Source organism: Electrophorus electricus, chromosome 3, assembly GCF_013358815.1.
Source record: "Electrophorus electricus isolate fEleEle1 chromosome 3, fEleEle1.pri, whole genome shotgun sequence".
NCBI classification, from domain to species: Eukaryota; Metazoa; Chordata; class Actinopteri; order Gymnotiformes; family Gymnotidae; genus Electrophorus; species Electrophorus electricus.
This window is the reverse complement of record NC_049537.1, coordinates 23740741-23767812: the sequence shown is the minus strand read 5'-3', so window position 1 is coordinate 23767812 and position 27072 is coordinate 23740741. Positions and strand designations below refer to the sequence as shown.

Genomic DNA, 27072 nt, shown 5'->3' with positions numbered 1-27072 from the left:
TGTAAGATCTGTGTATTGTCCTCTTTCTTGATTGTGCCTTCATCCTCCATGTAATCCAGAAAAAAAAAACAATTTAAAAAAACTTAGGTGCATCACATTTCATAATAAAATAAGCACAATAGAACTGCTGTATATGAACATATAATACAGAAATGTCTGCTTTTATTTTGGTTCCTATGGCATTAATTAGAATCTAGTGCAATGTTAATAGACACTGATAAATAGAACATAGATCATTAATACAGCATGTGGTCAAGGCATCTCTACTCACTAGAGTAGGCACTTCAATTTGTTCTCTGTAGTGGTGACTTGTATGTGTCCAATTTAATTTGATGAGTGTAATAGAAGTTACCAGAGTGAAAACAAAATATTTGAACTATTAAAGCTTAAACACATTTTTTATATTACTGGCTGATTATTGCATCTTTAGCAAAGAATGAGTGGGCCAATATTCCTCCAACACCTTCCTTACAATGTACTACAAAGCAAGCCATGTAATCACTATGTATATGTTAATGTTTCTACTAGGTTTCAGGGGAATCGGTCCCAATTTAACATGGGAACAGAATGTTTGTTTATATATATATATATATATATATATATATATATATATATATATATATATATATATATATATATATAAACAAAAAAATCAACAAAAAAAAACTATAAAAGAACAACAAAGTACAACAAGCAAGACATGGAAAATGACCATCACAATTTATTACCATTTAAATTTACCAGTTTAAATATGTTTATATATTTCATAGGTAATTTTATGCACATCATCTCCATTCATAGCCATGCACAAATACAACCATACATCTAAGACAATTTCAAAGTAAAAACTCTATTTCAAGTAGTTGTGGAAATTCGGTTGGGGTCAACTTGACAATCATCTTGGCCTTAACTTAAGAATGCAATGAAGCTCAGAAGGTCCACTAACTATCACCCATTTTAGTAGTCTTACCCTCTGCCCAGGCTCCAATGCACAGACTGAAATGGAACCAAACCTGCATTGGTCTCAACCCTGAAGAAGATCTATTTTATGAATCTCAGCTGCAGCAGCATTAAAAGCATACATTACCATACTAATGACACAAAAATATAAATCTTGGCCCAACTGACCGTTATTAGAAGGAACTGATTTATACCTTTACTGAAAGAACTTAAAGGTGCTTTTTAAAACTGTGGTTATATATTTTTCTGTTAATTATATTTATTTTAGGTGGTGAGACAAATATATTAAAAGTCAATGTGGTGATATAGGATGAAAAGATGAAAAAGGGCACATGGAGGGCATATGGATGAACAGGGCAATGGAAACAATGTATTGCCCAGTTACCCATTAGTTGGTACTTTTAAACTGCAGATAAAGACAGGGTACAAAACAATGCTACAATTAGAATAATTAAAAAAAAAAATCCACAGTTTACAGGTCTACCTCCTTTTCAATGCAGCACTTCTGCTACCTTTGCTGCCTCCCCCTGGCTTGCTGGACCCCTTAGAGAAGAGTTTGGTCATGAACTCAGAGACATCTGGCAGTTCTGGATTGGGGTTCAGCATGTTCATAGACTGTTCCATTTCCTGATTTGCAGTATAAAAAACAAAAGAGGTTTTAGGCACACCAAGAAAAATTCATATGACCAGATCAGTTCAGCTCCAAATCTACTTCTACTATGCAACATTAATTTGCTGCCAAGCTTTAATATAAAATTATTCTTAAGAATACCTTAACATAACATTGTAGATAGTTTAAAATCTCAGTAAAACGATTGGCTTTTTCCATTAATGTCTTTCAATGCTCTGAGTGACTGTACGGTATAGGAATGACTACAGATTTGACAGATTTTCTAGGTGCCATGGTATTTGCTTGCACAGTACTCAATTTTTTTTCAAATATGATATAGTTCTCATTATAGTTAAAGACTTACATTACCAACTAATAGGGGTTTTCTTTGATTTACTTGGAACCACCAGAGGACGCTTTACCTTAGACAGTGCACTTTGTACATTTTGATACAATTGTCTGAACTGCGATTATCAGTTCTGGATCATAAAGTAAAGAACAAAATCTGTTCACATAAGCTGTGGGTGCAATGCAACTTCTGGAGCAGTACAGTGTTGTTTCAATCTAATGTACTAGTGTGGTGTAGCACGACAAAAGAAAAATGTCTGCAAAACTCTAAATTATTCTGTGTACACCAACACACAGACCCTTTTCAGATTTACCTTTCTCATTTCAGGGTCATTGGTATTGACCACCTTTGGAAGCAGAACGATGATTAGCAAGGGAAGGACCATCATCATGACCTGTGTAAATAAATGGCAAAGTAATAAATAAGTAACATCATATACACAACACTTGCTACAAAGATTTTGTTTATAAAACAGGTGAACAACAACATGGTACCTACTAAACTACAACAAAGAATTCAGCAATGTCTACATTGTTTTTCCTTACAAAAGCAAGGACTGAACCAGGTCATAGTAAATATTTCCAAAATAGTTCTTTCCTATAGCAACCTGATTTGAAACACAATCTTGTCATCCTGTGAACCATGTTTCATGTTGCCCAATCTTTATTCATTTCTTCCATCCTTTAAAATGTAAGCACACAAGTTTATCATTAATATGAATGACAAATCTTGCTGAGTTTTGAAAACAACTTTACCATTGGATTCATGAGGAAATCTGTCCATCCCCATGTCTCCCTTTTCATAAAATATGAATGTGGGCCACTTGATCTCATCTGAAGAGGGTATGCTTGTCTTACAACTTCGGAGGTCTTGATGTAATTCACTAAACGGGCTCTGTAGTGAATTGAAAAAACGCCCATCCATAAGCCAAAAAACACAGAAACTGGGTGCGTTTGGAAGCTTGAGTAAAGTGTAATAGCCATTTACCTCATTTTCCCTTTAGAAGTGATGTCCACGCGAGTAGGTTCAAATTTGAAAGATGGCGAAACGACCTCAACAACGTAAGAACCTGATGGTACATCATGCACAGCAAAGCTTCCATCCGTTCTGTGGGGCAGAGAAAAGCTAAGCGGGGGCGTTCTATCACTGACTTTCTCTTACAGCTCGAATTTACCTTTAATGTAACATTTTATAATGTTGTATTCAAAGATCGATAACAAAGCCAGTGGATGAAATCAAACTTGGGGCATGTAACAAGGATATCTAATCAGATTATTTAACACTTTTTATTGGTAGCTAATAACAGCCAAATTGATTCATTCATTCATTTACAGTAGCGCAATATCAATGGTAAACAAGCTAAGCTAACATAGCTATCGTTAACTTATCCATGGTTTTAGAAAAATAGCTAGCCGGTGAGCTAATATCCATCCTAACTGGAGTAGTTAGGCTTAGTTACCTAGATAGCTAACTACCATTTTACGAACTATAGATCACCTTAGGAAACCGACATATTCTCCTCCTTCTATAAGCACACGAGCTGAAGACACCCAGTCTTGTGGTTTCACGCCTGAAACAATCGCTCGTCCTTCGATTTTAAAGCGGTCTCCATTTCCTTGAAATGCCACGCTAGGCCCAGATTCAGAGTCAGTGAAGCACCATGACAACACAAAGAAAGACTTTAAAATAAAACATATATTCACTGTTCTTTTAAGTTTCTGCATCGCGTTAGCTGCAATATGAATGCGTTAGTTTAATGTTCCAAAATTGTTGGATATTGCTCTAGTATACGCTCAGTAGGGGCGTGAAATCCGAATACCGGAAGCGTATACATCACGTGATTAGATTGGCTCGCATTGCTGGCAACATGTCTAATATTATCTCACGCAAAATGACACACGTTTGCAAGACGCCACAGAATTAGTTAGTGATAACAGACGTACCCACTGCTTCGCCCTTTGATGTTAAAGTACCAGTCAGCTTTGAGCAAAGAAGAGTCACACCTAGGGTGCGTTTAGACTCGATTAAAACGAATCCTGCTATATCTGACAGTGCGACTCATTAGAACAAGTGTGAATGCTGCCTTCCGGTAGTGGTAGTGAAAATGAGCAGAGCATACGTAGATCATTGAAGTCCATTTTGTTCAATGAACGGACCTGTAAACATCTTTCACTGGTCAATGGCTGAGTACTGTTTTTCTATTTGACGAACGTCCACAGATGTATATCTAACGTTATGCAAACCTTTCGCTGAGTTCACAATGGACTTTATGGATCCACGTCATCTGTAGTGGCCCGATAATTGTTTGTTATGAAGAATTCCTGATATGCGCAAGCCAACCTGGTGTCTAAATCGCACATGGGGTTAGAGCGAAATATTGATAACAGACACCTTAAGTGAGATCACATTATTTCAAAAGGTGTCGAAAGGGAGTTAACTTTTACAAGAGGGTTGGTTGTTCCCATGATTAACTACGGGACTGACATCTACTTGCATCCCTTCTCAAATCAAGCCCTGAATATAGTTCTGCTTTTCAAAATATGACTAAAGACATCCAAATGTTGTAGTTTGTCAGTGGGATTGCTGAGCTAACCAGAACTAAAAAGCAACAATGTATCACTTTCTGTTTTGACCTGATACCAAAGGAACCTAACTAGGTTAAATATAAACACAACCCTATTTTCAGTCTTGGGTGGTTTTCCCCTGGTGTACACTCTAGGGGATTGATTTCACACTCCAGGTTTATCTCACAAAGCAGAACTACTCTCTTCACTAGTAGAAACAAAGTAACAACAAAAATAATACATTGTGGTATATTTTTTTCAAATTTATTTAGATGATGATTAAAAGAAAATCATATGAACACAACATTTCAACCATGAAGAGGCAAAGATCAGTAAATGTGCTAATAACTTAAGACTTCTGCATTTCATGTTTTTTCACTGAAAAGCAGTAGGTATCAGGGTCCCAGAAAAAGGATACATCACATCCATCCACTCCAACAGATGCACACCATGGCACTACAAGTGTGTTAAAACTTCATCTCAGCAGTTCCGCGAGTTGCCTGATTCCATAAAGTCTCATGGAGTTTATTGTGTGCCACTAACAAACACAGTCCACTTCAATGTGAAGCAGTCATTCAAAGTCTACAGGAAGGGTTTCATCCGTCAAGATACTTCTCCAGTTTTAATGTAAGGAGTGTCTGAATTGTTCAGTTCATCTATCTCCCCATTCACTGCTGTTTTCTCTTCTCAAGCTAAAGCCAGTTCATCGGCATCAAGTGCATGTAGTGGTCACTTCCTCAGCGTGCTACATTTGTGTGTCGGCGTATTTGTGATAGATAGGATTCAATGGCCTGAAGAAGAAAAAGAAAAGAGTGAAACAGGGTATGATGTGACGGGCTGTAACTGTTCTTCCAAAATAGACGTCACATAAAAAAAAGTGTACACCACCTTGGATATTTCCCCAATAGTTCCAGAGACTAAGGTTAATTCACAATTTTCATTCCATAATTCAAGCAGCTGCTTCCTCATGGCCTGAATGTTCCTGGAATAATTTACACAATTGTATTTTTTTTTTCCACATCAGTTACCTACATGTACATCTAATTAAATGCATATTTCTTATATTTTGTGTTACTGCCATGTGTATGAATCTAATACTATGCAATATGTACAATGATGTACATGAGTAAATGAACTACCTGTCAATGGAACAGCCATCTTGCAAACTCAGGCCAGAGAGTTCAGGCCACCATTTCTTAATGACAGACTGAACCCAATGTAAAGCCACAGTAAGGTGTCTACATTGAACAAAAGACAATTAGCAAGTATTTTTCAGGATGAAATGCAGACCAACCCGGAACTAGTTTCACAATGAAAGCTTACTTACTCTTCATATTTACTGACAAGAATTGTCTTCACTTGTGGTAAAAGGTCTACACAGCAACCAATTGAAATGCATGACCGTTCTTCTTGAAGACTAGAAAGAAAAAGAAAAAAAAAATGTAACACTACAAAAGGCAATAAAGTAGACTATACTCATATTGTGGCTACTGAAAATTTGATTGGCTGGCAGGTGTCTTATTATTTTCTTATATGATAACACCTCTAAAGTAATGTCCTCTGAGATGCAACCTCAGCCCAACTGCAAAATGGTGGCTTATTGATATGTGGGGCTGAAGGACTAGTTGTTTTCATATCATTCATTTTTAAGTAAAACAAAGCACCCATTTTTAAAAAAACTCTACCAAGAACCCATAAGAGGAAAAACTAATTTGGTCGCCCTGTAGTGTTCCTTGCCTTTGTCTCTTCCTGTTTTCTGATACTAGGATGCTTCATTGGCTATTATCGCTTGCATATATGATGATGACAGGAATTTTATGCACCTTTTAGTGAGTACAGGCAGACAGTCAACAAGGACCCCTGTGTCTTGTATTCTGAAAACAGAAAAGGGGATTAAATTTGATTTATTTGTTGTATTTATTAGTATAACTAACATTTAAAAATAATAGTTGCATCATTATTAAAAGTTTCTGACCATAAGAAAAATGTTTAAATCTTTTTTGTAAAGTCTTTACCTAATCAAGAAAGCCACCAGTTCACTAGCATTTCTTCGCCACAGAGTCAAAGCAACATTTAATCTGAGATTCCTTCCAAACAGCACATGAGTCATTGTGTCATGGTCCTTTGATAACTTAAAGGGGGACAGAAAAACTAAATTAGTATAGACCTTACAAAATGTTATTGCAGTTCAAACCCAGCCACGACTTATGTTTAAATAAATATTTAATATATCATATTGTAGGTAAACTAGAAGGGCTAAAATAGCCTACTTCTTTAAAACAAACAGTACATTTTCTGACATTTAGATGCCGCTTTTATCCAAAGCATCATACAATTATGACAGAGTACAACTTGAGCAATTGCGGGTTAAGGGCCTTGCTCAGGGGCCCCAACAGTGGCAGTGGTGGGGCTTGAACCAGCAAGCGTCTGATTACAAATCGAGTACCTTAACCACTGAGCTACCAGTGCCCTCAGTACACATTAAGGTACTGAAATAGACCAAATTCCCCAATTCCCCAACTCACCTCCGTAAAGTAGTCACTGTATTTGGAGCCAGCTGCTGACATTTTAGACGCCTCTGTTGAGTTCACAGGGAACCCACAGTTGTCTTTACCATGAATACCCTGTGTGTCTGCAGCACAGGTCAGCTCATTTTCTTTGTTTGCCATGTCAAAGGACCTGCTGGCAAAAGGTGCTCTCCGGCGTCCACCAGAGCCCACCGCTGAAATCCGCGTCTTCTTGCTCACCACTCGTTTCACTTTTCCGTAGTTGTGCACACAACGCCCCACTGGAAATCTGTAAAAGAGGGTTAAATACAGACATGTAAAAAAACATGCTTAACAGCAATATTTTCTTTTTTAGTTGCTTCTTAAAAATTGTGACTGGGCTGTTGCCTGTCCAATCTTCATTGGAGAGTAGATTATGGGGGGAAAAAAAAAAGAAGAAGAAAAAAAAAAAGAGGAGGTCATCGTGTCCTTATTGCCATGGCTCAAAACTCACCTTTCATTATCTATTTCTTCCTTATATAAATAATCCACCTAAAAAGAGAGGATAGGCAATACTAGTATTCCTCGGGTCTAGAAATGCTGCAAAAGTAACTCTGACTGTTTCCAGCCATCATGTCCCTTCATAAAACTTACACCCGGTTTTCTCTTTGGATAAACTCACCTCCCTCATGTTCTTTTCATCTCCAAGGCAGCTCTTGTGTTTGAAAAGATCAAAGGACTGGGCCTGCGTGAGCCTGCGGAATTCTGCATCATTCCTGACATGATTTCCAGTGGCCATAATCAGGGATTCTAGGGAGTGATGGAAAAAAATCGAAACCTAGAGTAAACCGATGCCGGTTGATAATGTCAAGCGGTACCTATAAGGACTTTTTCACGAGGTAGATAAATGACTCTTGATCGTATATTTCGCAGATTATTACGGCCATAACACTAAAACCATTCAAGACATGGTATTAAATACCGGACAATATAATTAAATGCCAGGAACAAGTGTGACATTGCACCCGTGACGTATTAGCTAATGCTAGTTACTTTAGGTTATCTAATTAAGACTTCATTTCACAAACCATATTTTGTACAACCGAGCGATATAACATTAGCCAGCTAGCTAGCTAGCTAGCTAAACTAGCTGTGGGTGGTAACGCCAATGGCAAATAATGATAGCTACTGTCTTTTTGTCTATGGCGTGCACAAAGCACAGTAGTTAGCTAGCTAGCGCCATTGCGTTGCCTGTTTTAAAAGAAAGTTACTACAGCTCGCTAGCTAGCGTTATATCCCTTGCCGGATTCACATTCGGCAATGGGCCTAAACATGATGAAAGCTATTCCACCATAGCGCCACACAAACTAGTAGTTTTTAACAACTCAATGCAAGTTAGAGCCTATTCTACATTTTTGAAGACCTAAAATGGCTAGCTAGATAATTGACGCGTGTTAGATTATTAGCTTAGCTAACGTAGCTAACTATATCCTGTCAAAGTCGTAGCTAGCTATACGGCCTTCGTTTCATCTTCCCAGCTAACCAGATAACTTAGTAATTGAAATAGTATTTGTCCGATCGTTTCTTAAACTAACAACAGTATGAATCATTCGTGTTTCAAGTTTAAAAATCTCAAGATAGCTATCTGGCTAGTTAAGCAATAACTAACAAGGCAGCTAGTTAACGTTAGCTGCCACCTTAAAAGTACACAATAACATATGGCTGTCTTTTAGTCAGCATTAAATATCTTCATAATCATGAGTTTCCTCTTACCATGACATTTTGTAAAGTTCGACGTTTCCTCTGACCTCTACAGCAATATCCCAAATTTAGAGTTTGTCGATATTACCAGAAAGAAATGAGATAAGAGCTAAATAGTAACACACATTCACGAACTGGGCGAAGCCAGAACCATTCAAATAAATACAAACTTGGGTTGTTGGGATTGTGGGATTGAGAGGAAGGTCTGGCGGACCTATCGGATGAACTGAACTTTAGCGACATACAGTGGTACAAAGCGGAACTGCTTAAAATAACCCCATGAGTTTGGCCAATGAACGACCATATCTGCAAAGTGCGTAACGTTAGCTTGCTTGGAACCAAATTGAACATTTTAAGGTCCTGGGCAACAACTTTACTGAATGTCACTTTCAAGGAGTCAGCACAAGGACAGGCAATAAAATTCAGTTTAATCTGGAGCCCAGATCAGGTGTATCCTACTTATTTCCATAGTCTACTTCTGCATATAAATTTTTACTTAACTCCTGTGGCTTAACTGTCATACATAGTTTCAAGTATTCCCTGCTCTAGGACACTTGATCTAGCTCATGAGATAATGATCAAACTCCTCATCATTTTAATCAGATGTTGGGGCAAGGCAAACATGAAACTGTGCAGCGTCATAGGACTGGAGGTAACCCTGCCATATGACATGTTTATTTCCTGTTCAGCAGGTACACAAGTAGGTCTATGCCCTCTATCAGCTACTTTGTCAATGTCTTTACTGACCCTGACATATTTAAGAGCAAGTGAACAGAAACAGAATATCAGATGCAAAAATCTAAATTCAGAAGTTACTCTGAATCGTAAAGATTTAGATATGTAGAATAGCACAAGGTCTTCCAATATACCCATGAACATGTCACATACATTCTCTATGACATAGCTCGTGTTGAAGTAACATTTTAAATAATTGTTAAATTACTTTTTTTTGGAAGTCTGTTGTTTTTTTATTAACACCATGTGCATTAATACCAACTCACATGTCACTGGTACTGTATACCATAAGTTCAGTTCACTTCAGTTCACATTACTGCATTTCATGTATGCACCATTCAGACAGTTTTATGTCCATCCTTTAAAAATAAATAGGATGTATACTCATATTATTATACATATTTCTGGGAACTGGAATAAGACATTTGCACCTGTTTCTTCTGTCTCCTAATATGAGGCTTAAAGACATTCTACCATCAATAATGCAAACCATCTTGAGGGTGAAAAATCAGAATAAATCAACAAGACACTATCAAAATGTTTACCCTCTGTGTACAATGCAATTATACCATTAATTACAGAGTGATATACTGAGCTATTATGTATAACAAGCATTAGTACTCTGTACTTAAATAATGGAAGAGGGTGTACTGACCCACAATATATACATGAGCAAAAAATATTTCTTGTTGAAATGTTTGCCACATAGGAATTATCTTTCATCCAATACTTTTAGTACATTAGTATTTGTACTGTACACTAGCATTAGTATTAGAACACTGTTTTCCTAGATTTGAATATGGCTCCTTAAAATGGACTTGTGTGTTAGGGTGAATGATAAAGTTTGCAAGTACACAATAATTAAAATTAAGTGAACATCAGAGCAACTTTTATAATAGTGTAATAACAGTAGAACAGTGTAATAATATTGTACAAATGCTTATGTGAGATGGTGGTGCAGGATGCATCTTTCAGTGATGTTCCTGGGGTCCTTCAATATTAGTGATGTTCCTGGGGCCTTCAGGGGTTTCGGGTCTTTCAGCATCAGACCCTCTCTCTAAGGTGACCCAGTGTCTCTCAGCAGAAATTAGCCATAACTCAACCCTTTTTATCCCAAGCCAGTGTAAGCATTCTTTACTAAGGGCTTTGGGGCAACTAGTAAGAAGATGTTCGAGAGACCCTGTCCCACAGCAAAGAGGCCAGGGCAGTGTATCACTCTGGTATCTGCTCAGGCACCTTGGCATGCCAAGTGACCTCCACAGATAACTGCTGATCTTTTTCTCTAGGGCTTTTACTGTCATGTAAACAACATATAGCAGCAGGGATCACAAAGCTCTGGGTAAGATGGCACTCTGGTATATCCAAGCCTTGAATCTACAAGGCAAACACAATTTGTTGACAGGTCTTCACTTATTTTGTGAATGGTAGCATTATCCTTCAAGTTGCTGTCAAAGAGCATCCCCAGGCTCTTGACAAGCTGTTCTGTCAGCATCAGAATGTTTGTTCCAGATACAGTGAAACAGATTTTTCCACTATTTTCTCTTTTTTTCAACATGAAAGACCTTGGCTTTTGTGGTTTACAACTCATACATGCCCAGGAGCTGAAGTTCTCAAGATGTTGTAGCATCCACCTGCTGCCTGGAACTCTAATTGTAGTCACAGTAAGATTATCCATATATACTGTAATTACTTATATGGTGCAGTCTCATATAATGGCCTCCTGAGCCAAGCCTGAGCCAATTTGATATCACAGATCCAGAAGTAACTCTCATCATGAAGTTGCTACAGTAATATAGGATGAGGTCTTTGATCTTACTGGGAACACACTGTCTTTGTTGTGCTTCTCTCTACCAGTTGGGTGGTATAGAAATTGTAGTCTTTGGTGAGGTCCAGCCACAACACAACCAGATCCCATTTTCCTGCTCATGCTTCTCTCAGGAATGGTGTCACTAACCCTGTATACTCCAAGCAACCAAAAGTATCTGAGATCCTGGCTTTCTGAACTAAGATGTTAATATATTTATTCTTTAGAAAGAACTCTTTCAGATGCTTGGCCAAAATACTGAAAAATATCTTGCCCTCTATATTGAGAAGTGAAATGATTCTAAACTGATTGATGTTCTTGGAGTTCTTGAGGATCCAAACACTCTCAGTGCACTTCCACTGGCTGACCACTCTTCCCCACGCCAGATCATGCTCAGCATTTTCCACATTTGCAGAAGTTCAGTATAGTACTTCTACACTATGTATGGTACTTCACTGGGCCTTCACAACTTTCCAGACCTCTGCTAACTGGGTTCCTTAATGGCAAATTCCATTTTATAATAAGTGGTAAAAGGACATGTTTACTTGATATTGTTGTAACAAGAATTTTTCATTACTTATATGAATGCCTGATAGGTAAAAGAATATATACCAAATGTTATTTTTACATATGTGCTTAGAGACTATATACATTCAAATATCAATTAATTCCGAGTATATATATTTTTGTTTTACCAATTGTTACAGCAAACAGTGATAGTGTAGCTAAACTAACAATTAACAATGATGTAAAGATCCTTGAACAAAAATGTGCATTCTGCACTTTAACCTTAAATGTCATCATTGCATTTTCAATCCTATATGCATAAGCACAGAGCCAAAATAATAAAAAAATACTCACTATCTAATTATTTACAGACAGGACTGTTAAATTAGTTATCCTGTCCTAAGGTACAGGACTGAATACTGTGCTGATTGTTCTACATGTAAGCATCATTACCTGTGTCAGCTACTTGTGTTTTTGTATCTCGACTCAGACGTTCTTGTTTTTACTTCTAAATGTCTTCCAAGCAAATGTTTCTTCTTGTGTGATCAGACTCTTTCTTTGATGATGCTCTTTCTTTGATGTTCAGTCACAGCATTTGTCAATGTTAACAAACTCTCAAATCAGAACATTTTTGGCATCTCGAGAAGGTGCTGCAAATGATTATTTAATTTGAACGGTTTATTTTACTATATGGCAAACTGCTGTATTGATCAACAATGATCCCTTTAATCTCTCCTTTTCTACTTTCTGCCCTGGCAATTCTACAGGTTGCTCAACGCTGAAGATCAGGACCAGAGTGAAAAGGCAGTAGCATGTTGCTCTTGGCGGCACTTCCAGACATCAGAGCTTAATATCGGTAATTGTGCTTGTATTACGTAAACCCGTTTCCAGTGATTCTTCTCACAAGTGTCGCTCTGTTCTTCCAGGGGCAGGCTGTCACTGCAGATGCTTGGGGGCTCTGGCTCCTGTTTTGCCTTTGACCACAAAAGCATTTACATCAGAGCGATGAACCGCAGCACTTGGATTCCACTGCATAGTTCTCCTATGATACCCTTCAGAGCCATAAAAGAGTTTAGTCGCGTCACTGCATTTCGGCCGTGCCTGTGGAACATTCAAAAAGCAACAACTAATGCCATTAAAAACAAACAAAGAGGGTGGGGGTTTGTGAAGAGAGCAGTGGGTATGTGGGGATTGGGGGCTGTGATTTATGTTTCTTTCTTTTTCAACAAGTTTTTATTGATTGTTGCTTTTGTCCCTATTAAATGCTTCAGGGAAATTAAACATTATTATGTCACTTTGAAAGGAAGGATAGATTAAAAAGAATTTTTATATTAATGATTTACTGTACTATTACAAAAAAATTGTGGGAATGTTCTCTACTTGTTGAATGACCATTGGGTTTAACAATGAGGCTTTGTGAATGTATTCCAAAATAGGTTTATTTTGAAATCAAAGTTATCAAAAGTTATCCAGTAATCCAAATAGAATTTTCAGCACACAGTTGTCGGTTTCAGCTGGATACCTTGTGTTTACTGTCATCAAGTTGGATGCATGACATGGATGGATGTTTAAAGAACAGCTGCACTATATTAAGAGGTGTTACTCTACAATGCAGGTGGTATTTAGTACAAGTAGATGAAACTATTGTTTTAGGGTTGTTTTTTTGGTTTTGTGTTATTATTCTTGCTCTCCTTTTATTTCTTTTTCCTAAGATATTTAATTATTTAATATTTTAATTACAGTGTATCCCAGTTAAAATAAGTCTTTAACAAAAGGTGTGTGTGTGTGTGCACACACAGTACACATTTCAAATGATTTTCTTTCAACCCTCTAATTATTCATTATCTGCTATGGGTCTTAGAGGACTCTCTGACAAATCATATGAAGCTCCAGTCCACAAGATGGTGATGTACAACTGTAATTTCTGTTCTTGTTATGAATAAGCTCTGTAGTTCTGTAGCTCCCAGCGTGAGCCGTAACTGAACCTTTACTGATATGTGAGGCTTACAGACTCCTTCCCCAGGAACTATAGCTGCTGCTTGGGGAACCATAAACAGATATAACCAGTGTTGAAGACGGGTTACAAAGCTATAAGTGATTTCTGTTTTAACCCCCTTAAATCTCAGATCAAGTTTTCTAATCAGGTTTCTTACTAACAAAATGGTGTCACTATCAAATGGCCTGCACTGTAGTTTAAACTCTTAAACCTGATGTTTACTGTTACTGAATTTATTAGATTATACTTTATTATATTATTCTCCAAAATGTCCACTTACAAGATGGCATGATGTCCACTTACAAGATGACTCTTTAGAGTCATGATTATGATAGTTTTTCCTGACAAAAGCTATTTTGTCCTTGTTGGACAAATGCATTTCTTTGTTAATAAATTAAGTTATGTAACTGACAGGAAATACCAAGACTTCCCCTTATGTCCTGTCTGGCAATGTGTTAATGTTTTGATTTCAGGTAGCCCCACTACAGGCAGTCATTTTCTTTGGTCATTGGCATGGAGAGGGTGTTCTCTATTTTGGGCAGATTTGCATCAGTTCCCAGGGCTTGGTCATAACAGCTTAAACTCAGGAAGCCAATGCATTGAACACATAAGGAACTCACCTGTGGACATAAAGCTAAAAAAAATGGAGCCCCTAGTTCTCTCACAAACACATGTAACCATGTCTAGAGATGAATCTGGGGGAATATCAAGTTAAGTGGCTCCTAGTACAGCTAACTGATGAACACTCAAACAGATCATATTCCTAAGCTCTATGGCCACACACATGTGTGTGAATGCTGGATTCTTTCCAGCCAATAGGTACAATACTGACATCCATATGTTAGACTAGTTTTTCCATTCTTTATATGGGATGCAAAATTAAGTGCTGATTAGGATGGCTAGAATGAATAGTGCTGTGAGAAATTATTCTGCTTATAGACATTCAACATAAACCACCACATGAACAGAAAAACATGAAAGATTCAACATTTTAATAAACAGTGTGGGCCCCCAGAGATCAGGTGGCCCCCTGCTGGCCAGCAAAAACAAACAAACATACATAACTTAGTTTTGGGCCCCAGAAATGCCAACTCCGCCCCTGTTATTAAGTATGGGAAGTATAAGTACGGTATAAGAAGACAAAACTAAAGTTGAAGTTCACTGAGGAGATTTATTGCCAAAGGATAGGTGGTATTTAAGAATAAACAGTATGAATTCATACTGATTAATGACAGAAGTTTGTTTCTAATCAAACACAGATCTCAACAGCATAGTGTGTAAAAAGTGACCATTTGTCTGTGATATTTTCACTGCCTGCTGAGAATGCATTCTGACAGAAAACGTGGAGGCTGTGAATCTGTCCTTCCAGTTATAAAAAAGGCCCTCCCAGTGGATGAGCTCAACTTTGCAGTCAGCTACATTTGGGTAAATAAATATTATATATGTTTCCTGACCACATACACTCATACATACCTGGACAACGGAAACCTGTATGATCAAATTAGAAGAGGAAGAGTTAAAAAACAGTGAAGGGCAGGGAAACAGTCGATGGCTGTTTGCGAGCCAGTGCTTGCTGTGCAGAAAGTAGGTTGAGAGGAATAGTGCTTGGGCTCCAGATCCTGGTAGGCAGGTCATGCAGGGTGGTAAGGCGATATTCAAGTTGGCGCGAGAGCCATGTCTGTCAGCCCGTCTGCCATGTGCCAGCACAGGATGCAGCGGAGCTGGTGGAGCCATTCATCACTGTGCCCAGGGCTGGATGCAATCCCCTAGTGCTGATGAACATGGCAGCTTCTGGGTACGGGCAATCGCAGAAGAGCCTGGTGTGAAGTCATTGACGTGTTCAACATGTGGAGTTGACTATGAAATACCGCCAGCTTTCTGAAGTTTCGAAAGCTTTATAAGTCATTGAGGACAAACGTGTCCATAAGGCTTGTATATTCTTGAATAATATCCTTGTATATCACCTGTCATAGGAAGTTTCAGCTTGTTCTAAAGAACCCTTCTTTATATTACCATTGCTTTCAATGCATACCTTGATTTAATTATAGATATATTTTTTTGTCCAGAAACTGAAGTGTTAAAGACAGCACACTTCACACCTTGGTGTAAAAGAATTTGGATCACATTATGGTGAGTGACTTCTTTGATACATTGACCTATTAAAGCAGTTTTGGGATGGTCACCAATCCAAGCCAATCCCCCCCCAGAGGTCCTTGAGATTTTAACAGCACCTACTTTCCCATATGGTCAAGAGTACATGTGCTTAACCACAACAAATTGCGTTCACCGCAAATTTAGAAGAATTGTTTCCATTGGGCCTTCCTCAGGACATCTCTGTTACGTGCCTGTGCTGACAGCTAACCCAGGATTCAGAATTGTGATACCAGATGGGCTCAGAGAGGTAATCTCCCCCACTGATTTTGGAGCTCACAAAGTTCACAATAACAACAGTCTCAGTTCCACAAAGAACCCGATAAACGACAGCTACAGAAATGGCTACCAGAGCTAACAAGGTAAATAGAGAAAATGCAGACAAATTAGAGATTATAAAGAGGTTGAGATATTTTATGAGTCACGAGTATTTGAAAATTGGCAATATTTACATCAGACTACTATGGCTATGAGAGCTTTCTCTGAGTAGAGACACAACTGACTTTCACTGAGTACCTGACAGCTTTTAAGAGACAATGTCCCCACAGTGAAGTTGCGGAGTCCCAACTAAAGCCTGAATTTAGAATCTCTCTTTCACTTCATTCCTCGTGAAGCCCCCTAATTTAGTCTTCTGAAATTCAAAATGCAGTCTTGGATTGTTATGTTCAAAGAATATTGAAGAAACTGACAAAATATCAATCAGTAGAACAGTTAACAAGGAGGCCGAGCGCTTATAAAGACATCTAGAGTTTCCTGGTCTAAAGAATAGCCCTACCAGCTCATCTCCTCTTTCCTTTCTATGGGGTTCCAGGTGGTGAGTCAAACATTGGCCTATTGTCTCTAACTGGTCTGGAGACACTGACGTCATTCTCATAGTACAAACAAAGGCTAAGTAACAAGTGTCTGGAGTCTTACCTAGTGATGCACAGCTTTGCAAATATTGGATGTTTAGTTGAATATTTGGCCAAGTTCAGTTTCTGCTTAAGTAAGGACAAGGTCTAATCAATTTCGTATTGAACAAAAACATATTAGTTTTCAATTGCTTTAGCACCAGTTATCCAAATATTGGTGTGCCTTCAATCTTGCATATGAAACCCCTTTTTTTCAGATCCAGTTTTTAAATTAAGCTAATTCCCAGTCAGGAACATGCACACATGCACTCACAAGCTCCTGTCAATCACTGCCCTCAGCCATGCCCTTGCTCCCAATCACCTGCTGCTTATTAATTCATTTCAATCACCTGTTCCAAAGCTCTCCTTCTCCCTATTTAAAACACACAGGCACATGTTACTGTGCTTTGCATTGCAGCCTGCTACAGACTACTTGCTTAGCTACTTTTGCTTCCTGAATAACACGACTATCTTTGTTCAGTTATTTTTTCCCTATCATGACATTCTTATTTTGTCTTAATAAAAAAGTTGGCTTTTTGTCTACACCCTCATATGTTGCTTTTGTGTACAAAGTATTACACTAATATCGGTATTTGTGCATTATTTTAATGCCAATGTTGTATCCTGCTCTGAAACAACATTATCAAGGCAAATTTCAGCCAAAACAAAACCATGATTATGGATTTCATGCGCAAATTTTAAGTGATGGGCCCAAAAAGCTTGAAAACGTTTTGAGTTTGAAATATGAAAGAACAGTCCCTTATAATTTTTTTAGTGTCATTCATTGTATTATGAGACTTGACCTTGTCATCACCTTAAATTGATGGGCTCCTTCAACTGATGGGGACTGTTAGGAGCTGAGAGACAGACAGGGCACATGAACAAGGCTCTTTCTGCATGTGCGCACAAACACACACACATACACACAAAGATGTGTGGCATTCCTCCATAGGCTGTGTTAACTCTGTATTAAAATATCAGTCATGCTTCTCACATGAGACTGTTCCCCCCCATATAAAAACCAGTCATGGACCAGAAGAAATTCTACAGAAGCCAGGGGGTCACACAGGAACACTGAACTGAAGGACTGAGAAATTCAGTTAGGTTGGTTTAGAAATTAACTGATGCCTTATGTTGATTGAATTGCTTTTCCAATGAAAGTGGAAAGGTTAGGGACTTGAGAGTGTGAAGCACTTGATGAGCCTGATTTTATGGAACATGACACAGTCAACCCAGTATATTGAAAATATGAAATTCTGGCTATTGTATGCAATAGGAAGCAGTGGCACTCTCCTCTGAGTCAGTGTTAGGATATTTTTCTCTATATAATGGACAAATACTATCAAGAGCATGTTACAAGGCCATTTTTTCTATGTTTTTAAAAGTGTGACAAATCCACTTAGACTATTTCGAATCAATTTCAGTGGATGGTCCAATCCAACAGTTCAATCAAGGACATCTTTTTATTTTATGTCTAGATCAAAGGCTTGTCAAGGCACATGTCCAGACAGGCACAAAAGAAAAAGACTTAATGCTGACCCCCACAAACAAACACACACACACATGCACACTTACAGACAAATACCACGAAGGTGGACTTATGAGGCATATAGATCTGTTGGTCAGCTTCGCAGGGGCAGAGGCTGCCACTCATATCAGATGAACCAGATCCCAGTTGACCATGTGCACTCTACTGTGTCTGCTTCTCAGCAGCTCTGTTGTGGCAGCAGGAATGCCGTCACATTTCTACAGGCCCTGCCAAAGCTCTGCACTCCTGCACCACAGGAGTGAAATGCCTGTGGAGAGGAGAGAGAGGACCAAGAAGTCCACACTCCAGTATATTATATGAGCTGAGAGGTCTTCACGCCATTCCCTGGGCCTTTGATTGAGGAGAGATTAATAAGTCCCAACATTAGATTTAATGGGCTGTGTGTGTTTTCCATGAGATCCTCATCATGCTACTCTGGATTAGGCTGGAGCAGGCTGTTACAATTTCTATGTGTCCCTCAAAGCAGAGCGCCCTAAACGATGTGGAACGGCTGTAAAAAGAGGTTCAAAACAAATACGGCCAAGAACAAACACTGCTCAGTTTACCAGTGGGAAAGTCTGCAGCAGCACGCTATGTCTTAATGGTTATGAGTCCCTATGACAGCTTTGTTTTTCAGTTCAGCATACTGTTGAATCCCCATGGAGTGGCAGCTGTCTGACTTAATCCCAGTGAAGTGGCAGCTATCTGACTGAACCCTTGAGGTGTGGCAGCTATGGCATAGCCTCAGCTGGCCACTGAGCAACAGCTACATTTGGTGTAGCAACTTAGGGGGTCAGATTTATGAAAATGTGAATTCCACTAAATCAGTGCATTTCAGCCATGTGTAGTGTCACATGGCTGAGGTGTGTTTGTTTAGTGGAATTCACATTTATGCCTCTTTGATAATCAAAACACGTTGTTGTCTGTTCACTGTTTTGTAGTTGGACTTACATACTTACAAGATAAAATTACCTTAAAATCATTAATATATGTTTATGCAAACAATAAATCCACATCCACTGACTGTCTGGAGACCCATATAAACTGATGAGTCACTAATTAAGCCACATTACTGGCCACATTACTGACATATCTTAATATAGGATCTACAGTGAAACAAATTCACTGTGTATGCAGGAACTGGGCATGATTTTTAAGGGCTAATCTAGTGAACTGCATGTTGGCCTGTGTAAAGTCACCATAACAGCATTACAGTATCATCCTGTAGTAAGCTATATACAAAATATTAACAGGAGTAGTCTTGAGCTGTGCCCACATGTCATGTGATGAGGCTCTCCATTCTGGCATGAGCCCCTTTCCTCATGTGATTTTTAACACTCTAAATGAAGAAGTCATGTGAGGCTTGTGTAGAATGGTGGGAATAGTATTTTTTTGCCACTGTAGTAAATTAACCAACCTGTATAGTTATTTAGGATAGAAATTGGTCAAGTGCCACTAACTTTCACAAGCTTGCTAATACTCACATGATTATTACAAAATTTTTATGCTTACATATTATTATTTTTATGACTACATCTTTAAGATCCTGGACTGACAGGCTATATTGGTAGAGGACTTTACAGCACTTCATAGGCAATATTTATAGCAACCTTTACTTGCTCAAGACAATTTCACTTAAAAATCTTGGTAGTCAGTTTGTACCAGCTACAATGACAGTAGTTCCTGAAACAGGAACTACTGCTTACCTCTGTCAAGGACAAATTCCACATACCACCCATAGCAGTTCTCTTTCCTCCCTCCTCTCAATGCAATTAACTTACACACACACCAACACATAATCTAGGCTACTCTGCAGAACTAGATACTATAGTGGCTTACAGGAGAGTGAATTCTAAGGTTTAGGTTTCTTATGAAGATCTTTATGTAGGATCATTTTAAATTGAAATGTGTTTGATATCCACACTATTTGCATATTAGGCTGGGATAAATAAAAGTATTTGTGCATTGATTGGATCACCCTTGGAGCCACCTGTGGTTGGTGGGATATAATGGTCATTTCCCAGTGAGCTAGAGGGAGCGATGTGTCAGCTGAGTTATCAATGTAATCAGATGTTTTGTACTCAAAAAACATTTTTGTTCTGAAGAAGTTACTGTTTCTTCAAACCTCTTTACTTATTGACCACAATACCCCTTGACCCCTGATGCATATAAACAAACTGTAACAACTTTACATTGTTATGTTAGAACATACTGGTATGAGAGTGTGTTGACTGGAATGCAAAACACACTGTGAACTCTTATTTTCTATTACTGGAAATTTTTTTTTGCTTGGCCAGATATAAAGCACAAAAAATTAGTTCAGAGAACTTTTTTCCTTGAATATTTGTCATTTTGTGCTCACTGTGATCAAAATGTGATTTAACTGATGATTTGAGGGCTTCCCTAGTTCTTAAAAAATAAATAATAAACTCAAATTAGACACCAATTACTATTTACAGAAAAGTGCAAATAACTGACAAACCTTTGCAAACAATTTGAAGATTTGTCATTGTCTAGGATTTGTATCATCTCTTCTTAATGAATTGTTTCATAAAAATTAGCAGACATTACTGACACCCTGATCCAGTTTTGATTTGTATCTGATTGTGATAAGACAGTGGGGGCTATTTCATGATCTCTACCCCTTTTGCCCACAGACCAACATGGGTAGCAGCACCACTGGAACCTGTTTACATTCTTTCTGTCACTTTTATATATCCCTTTGCTTGCACAGCTGCTGAAGGAGCTCTATCTGATACGTCCTGTTTATCTGGAACCCTTGTGTACTTCACTACAATTTTGATAACAATCTCTCTCTCTCTCTCTCTCTCTCTCTCTCTCTCAGACATATATGTCACTAAAATTTGGATAACAATCTCTCTCTCATAGATATATGTCACTAAAATTTGGATAATAATCTGTCTCTTTTAGAGATATATGTCTTCTATCAGTATGTGAAGCTAAACACGGGAAGCTGAATAGTCCACACTGCACGTCTTGAAGCATGGCCCTGAAGCAACAGGCGCATGCTTTTCATAACTCCTCCCGTGAACCCTTTTCATCTCACCACTTCTAATCCCTACGGCCTGTTGCTTGCTAAATTCAGATGTGTTTGCTTGAGTTTGCTGTCCTGTTTGCAGAGGCCTTTGGCTCAGAGGTCCGATGGATGAGGGAAGGCCCACGAAAGTCCTCAAAGAGCTGATTTATGCAGATAAATGCTTCTTTCAACTCACTGTAAGTGGGTGGAGTGAGTGGTACATGTATCCGAGCCACTTTACCTCCACATCACAGCACTGTTCTCTTGTTCTCTCTAGATCTCTAGTGGCCTGAAAATCATGTCACTGTGTACTTTACAACTTTGTGTTTGATAATCAGGATAAATGACGCACGGGCCTCAGCACATGATAAGTGGAATAAATAATGACACACTGTGAAACATCAAGAGCCATAACCTGCACTCCCAAAGCCCGACATTACCATTGCCAATTTTTCAGAAGGAGATGCTTAGAAATTATGAAATGCCTTAATCAAGAATTTGCAATTTTTTAAAATAGATTTTGATGTAGCTTTGTATTTAATTATGGAAACAACTGCTGCACCTGCTCTTGATCACCACCACTACCTGAGTTAACTATACAACAATGTTGCAGTATCATGACTCCCTTCTAATTGGTTTTGATTGTTTTAATGTCATCTGACAGCAATGAGCTAGAGAAAGGGTAATGGTATTAAATACACACAACTTTAAATCCATATTTGATAGGGACAACATAGTGTGATCAATGGATAGAGTAAATCTAGAGTAGTCTTTCCTGCTAATTAGAATTAGAGCCTGTTACTAGCATTGTAAACAATATTAAAATGCATAGAATGCTAAGATGCAGCAGGAAGTTCCATTGACTTCTGGGAAAATATAAACAACTCCATACAAATATGCTTGACTGGAGACATCATGAGATTTCTTTGAGTTTTGCTGGGAAAAGGATGAATCTTCTATGTTTATTATTTACTACATTCCTAGATTCTTCAAACAAGTTTGCACCAGCACAAAAAACCCTCCCAAGAGATGACCAGTGTGCATTATGGACTGAAGTAAATGAGTGCAGTGTATCTTGGAGCAAAGTCTCGTATAAACATGCATTTCCAGGGAGAACAGACAGCCTATAGTGTATTAGTACAGGGAGAGAGGCTATGCATAGCATGTGATCATTGTCCTCTTTGATGTGCAACACCGGAATACCATCAATCAAAGCAGTCACCCACCTTCTCTCTGCTCTGTGACTGCTACTGTGTTGGGAGGGAGGCTCTTTATTTCCCAGCAAACCCCTTTTTGTGAGTGTCCATGGACGTTTCCAGCTCTCTTTACTCCAGGGTTGTCCTATCAACAAGATTCTCACTCTCTATGGAGAGTGGAGTGTGGAGTAAACCGCAGCATCAGATATTGTCCTGACTCTGTGACAAACATCAGAATTAGTTCATGATTTCTAAAAACAGAGCCAATATGCTGGAAAAATTGGAAAATGGGAAGAATAAAAAGACAGGCAAAAATATGAACCACATGTTTGCGATGCTTGACCATTTGTACTTAATTTTCCAGTTTACTAATGTAATAACATCAACTATAAGATATAAAATTAGCTCTGAAAAAGGGTTCCAAAAACATAATCTCTGGGAATTTATGGTGGCCATTTGTTTGTCTAGATTCACTGAAACCAGACCCCAAATAAAATGCCAGTTGAATGGGAGGAGAGAAACAGAAGTATAGAAAGACATAAAGAAAGGAAGAGAATTATGGAAGATAATGCAGGTGTTGAAAGCAGTGATCTAGTAGGGGTCAGTCAGCCAGAGGTCTGCTGCACCCTTTCTGTTGGCTACAGTGCACAAAAATCTCTATCCACTCAGATATACCTGCCCTGTCAACAACATAAGCAGTGGAGCTTAGCCCTGAACCACTGTATATTTCTCTTTTACATTTTCTCTCAAAGCCACCAGGCCACAGATGTATCACTGACCTCTCTTGCTAATCTCCTACCTAAAACACCTCCCCTTCACAGCCAGGTTGATGTACAGGCTGATGTACAGATTTGGATTTACAAATAATAACATACAAGCAGTGTTGGTTTAACTGGTCTTTGAAAGTAACACTGCACCTGGACTTACTAACCAATGTTGTTAACACACTTGACAGCCATAAACTGGATACAGAATACCTCTCTGTTTCTCAGGAGGGCTAATAGAAACAATACAGCATATTGTTCTTTGCTTTAGACAACTCTGGCCAATTCCAAACATAAGTTGTTGTTTTTTTTTTAGATGTGACTACTACACACATCTTACAGAACCTGCACGTGGGATTTTGGGAGTTGAGGTTGTCCTCAGCAGATAGGTATCCTATCACAGTTTCACCCTTTTAAACCAACATATCACACCCTTATTCAGTTCCCAATCCAAATAATGATCACTTTAATCTTCTATTACATTTCAATGATTATTAAGATTATTGAATAAGATAGCAGTTTTCACTGCAAATTATACCAGTCGTTTGTGTGAGTGGTGTAAGATTGTGCCAGCAATTTGATTAAGTTGGCATGGTGGGAGGTTATGATGTTTTTCCTTTATTAAAAATACTTAAATATTTTAATACAAATATTTTAATACAAAAAATTAAATACATCTGGACTAACCAAGGAGTTTTTGGTATCTTCTACCAATAGGTGGATTGTCAAGATATAGTTTAAAACTACAGTCTCATGTGTTGCTCGGGAATTCCAGAGTGTCTTCAGTTGCTCACGTATTTTACAGTCTCATCAGCTCCTCAGACATTCCATAGAACTACAGAAACTGCAAAGATGCTATCTGATTTACATAGGTAAGGGTGGTAGAAGTGAAAAGAGAGGAATGTCTGTAAAAAAAAGGGAGACAGATGCTTCAACTAATGTCAAACAAATCAGCCACCAACATATATTAAAATACCACATTTTAATAAACCACAAGGTTTCCACTTACAATACTGAGGCAAACTCACCACTGATGACATATCGGTTAACTCATATGGTGCTTTAAAAAAAATAGTGGAGGGGGGGCACCACTTTGGGCTTACAAAAGGAAGCATTTGGTTTCATTCCAAGGAAAATCATTTAAACAGAAGAGCCTTCATCTACATTAAGTTCAGGTATTTGAGCTGAAAGAAAATGACAAAATGCAGACACACCCATCAACCTCTTGAATTCTATATTTCTATATTCTATATTTTAATTCAATTTTAAAATTGAACCTGGAATTGTACTTCACTTTGCAGTTAGGGTGCATTTTGCACTGAAAGGACATGATTTGAGAGACTGGTATGCTGGGATGCTGGCTACATCTCCAGTCCTATCTTGTCTGCCTTTTTTTCTTACATGCCTAAATAAAAATTAGCAGGGAAGAGAGAGACAACATAGTGCTACAACTTTGTCCATCTGAGGTGGTGAAAGCAAACAGGGAGAGGAACAAGGTAGCCCAGTCATATAGGTCACCAGACAGAGCCAGCCTGCCAAGAGGGTTTAGGCAGGGGATCAGCTCTATTTACTATTAGACAGCCATTTAGGACCTGCAAGCAGTGGTCTCTCCAATAACAAGGGCTGCAAAGAGAACTGGGTGATTTTTGGCAAACTCTGATTCAGGGCATCCGGGAGGTAGAGGCATAAATGCTCAGTAAGACAACTATTTCCCTTCAATGGCCCATCCAGCGGCCATCGCAGAGCACCTTGGAGGACCCACCTGCAGGCAAAAAGGCTGGCAGGCAACCAGAGAGCAAACACTGGGCCAGATATGAGACACCGCTGACCTAGATGCTAAGACAGAAGTGTCTCACATTTGCTCCCGACTGGTGTAACTGTTTAGAGCACTGCAGAAGAGGGAAGGGAAGATTTTATTTAATGTGGTCATAGATTGCCATCTATACTAATACAAGGCCCAAAAAAAACACTGCAAAGCCTTATGTACACACTGCTGACATTACATAAGGATTTGAAGTTTTATAGTTTTATAAACCAATATAGTATAACTGGCTGAAAGAGATACTTATGTCTGAATGGTAATAAGTGGAGCATTCTCTCTACCCAGTGGTAAGCATCCCCCCCCCCCCCCCCCACTGCAAGGTGTTGCAAGAGTGGATGTCATATGAAACTCCAGGCACATGTAAAAATGTCAGCACAGTGTAATGGGAACCCCCACGAAACCAGATCATCCAGTGCTACATTAACACCTTGTCCAGCTGCAGTCAGAGAACTGCAGAGGTTGAACAGGGACACTGTGTGAAACCACCTCAAATATTCTTAAGGGAGTTGGAGGAGAGATTGAAAAAACAATTGTGCAATTATTCGATGCATTAGTGAGACACATGCAAATGAATGCTAGCTCAAGCTATTATCACAAACTAACAAGTAACTAACAACTAACGCTAATAGCTAGCGTTAGTATGGCTTGCAAGCCCATTTGCCTCTGGGAGAGCACACAGGCTACCATGAAAAGCTCTGCTAATGATAGGTAACAATGTGCTATTATTGTAATAATTTATTAATTATACACACCCAACTGTATTTAACATCACTTTTCTCTCATTGGCAGAGATTAATCTAATTGGATGAGATCCATCAATTACTGCTTTTTTTTTTTTTTTTACAAAAAAGATTGGGATATATACAGTTTTAATGTGATTATAGTAATTGAGATATATGAGCTTGTTATGGCAAAACCTCCACCTCCACCCTGAAACTGATATCATTCAAGGCTTATTTAATTTTGTTCAACCATTGCATTGTTTTAGCATTGCGGTCCTCTGAGTCCTCTGACTGCTTTAGGGCACTGCATTCTCAAGACTGTCAGGGCCAACCTTTCCTTTTAGTAGGCTGTTTGGAAGTACTTGGCGTATGGTCATCAGATGTTTGGAACTGGGAAACTGCCACCCTTCCCCCTCAGCTCTAGCACATGAGTCAAAGCTTTTATGAAGCTTCACTTTGGTACAATAGACACACTTGTGCACAGCCATTCTTGACCTCAAACCTGCTGACAAGATTGTGCTTCCTTAAATGCCACACTAGCATATACAGAGATGGGAGAGAGAGAGCAGAGGCTGAAATCAGAGACAATTCTGCATACCTATACACAATAGCACCGTTGATCAGCCTGGCCACACATCACCTGCGTGCAAAACCTTGGCCAGAGAAAAGGACTGAGTTCAACTCCACACAGGAGTCCTTTAGCGCCAGATCCTGCTGGCAGACTGGAAAGGGAACACAAGGCATAGTGCATGTCCTGCTGAAGTAGGAATGCGAAACAGCAAACAGGCTAGTGGGTGGTATGTTCAGAAGAAGTTATCAATCGAGGACCTGAATATAAACAAGCATAAAAAGTTTAAAAGGTTCTAATAAGTAATAATCAATATAAATACCACTACATATACTACTATGCTAAAAATGCTCAATGTTTATAGACAGTGTTTATTGGACTTATTGAACTGACATAATCAAGTAAAATGAAATGCTACCAACACATTGCAAAAGGAAATGAGAAGATGAAGGAACTTAGAACTGAAATCAGAAAGAAAATAATTGTGTAGATAAACATGTCTAATGTCAAAGAAAGATTTTGACATACCTTTGACATACATCTTCAGAGCATTTGTCTTGACATGATTTTGCCATCAGTTTCTTGTGTCTAATCACTCATGCTGGTGTTATGTATGATTCAC

At 38.5% G+C, this 27072-nt stretch overlaps 2 protein-coding genes across 3 annotated transcripts; both read right to left on the bottom strand.

Annotated features, from left to right (window-relative positions):
* Nucleotides 1-699: 699 nt before the first annotated feature.
* emc7 (ER membrane protein complex subunit 7) lies at nt 700-3758 on the bottom strand. The gene is made up of 5 exons (XM_026999067.2): nt 3417-3758; nt 2907-3026; nt 2675-2813; nt 2233-2313; nt 700-1587 (listed from the first exon to the last, which is right to left on the bottom strand). Exons 1-5 carry the CDS (start codon nt 3641-3643, stop codon nt 1441-1443), a joined length of 714 nt encoding a protein of 237 aa, XP_026854868.1. The 5' UTR covers nt 3644-3758; the 3' UTR covers nt 700-1440.
* A 967-nt stretch (nt 3759-4725) lies between these two features.
* Nucleotides 4726-8908, bottom strand: katnbl1 (katanin p80 subunit B-like 1). 2 transcript variants are annotated; one of them, XM_026998971.2, is made up of 10 exons: nt 8743-8908; nt 7652-7779; nt 7484-7521; nt 7009-7279; nt 6499-6614; nt 6307-6357; nt 5811-5900; nt 5623-5721; nt 5372-5465; nt 4726-5274 (listed from the first exon to the last, which is right to left on the bottom strand). In XM_026998971.2, the coding sequence occupies exons 2-10, from the start codon at nt 7766-7768 to the stop codon at nt 5221-5223; spliced, it is 930 nt and encodes a 309-aa protein (XP_026854772.1). In that variant the 5' UTR covers nt 7769-7779; nt 8743-8908; the 3' UTR covers nt 4726-5220. The 2 variants fall into 2 exon arrangements, with proteins under 2 accessions (XP_026854772.1, XP_026854773.1); XM_026998972.2 differs by lacking the exon at nt 5372-5465.
* Between the last annotated feature and the right edge of the window lie 18164 nt (nt 8909-27072).

Coding starts and splice junctions, on each gene's coding strand:
- emc7 (XM_026999067.2), bottom strand. CDS start 3,643: ATGCAGAAACTTAAAAGAACAGTGAATATATGTTTTATTTTAAAGTCT. Junction 3,027..3,416: donor GAATATGTCGGTTTCCTAAG/GTGATCTATAGT, acceptor TCTGCCCCACAG/AACGGATGGAAGCTTTGCTG. Junction 2,314..2,674: donor ATTTCCTCATGAATCCAATG/GTAAAGTTGTTT, acceptor TTATTTACACAG/GTCATGATGATGGTCCTTCC.
- katnbl1 (XM_026998971.2), bottom strand. CDS start 7,768: ATGGCCACTGGAAATCATGTCAGGAATGATGCAGAATTCCGCAGGCTC. Junction 6,358..6,498: donor CTGGTGGCTTTCTTGATTAG/GTAAAGACTTTA, acceptor TTCTGTTTTCAG/AATACAAGACACAGGGGTCC. Junction 5,466..5,622: donor GATGGCTGTTCCATTGACAG/GTAGTTCATTTA, acceptor AAATTATTCCAG/GAACATTCAGGCCATGAGGA.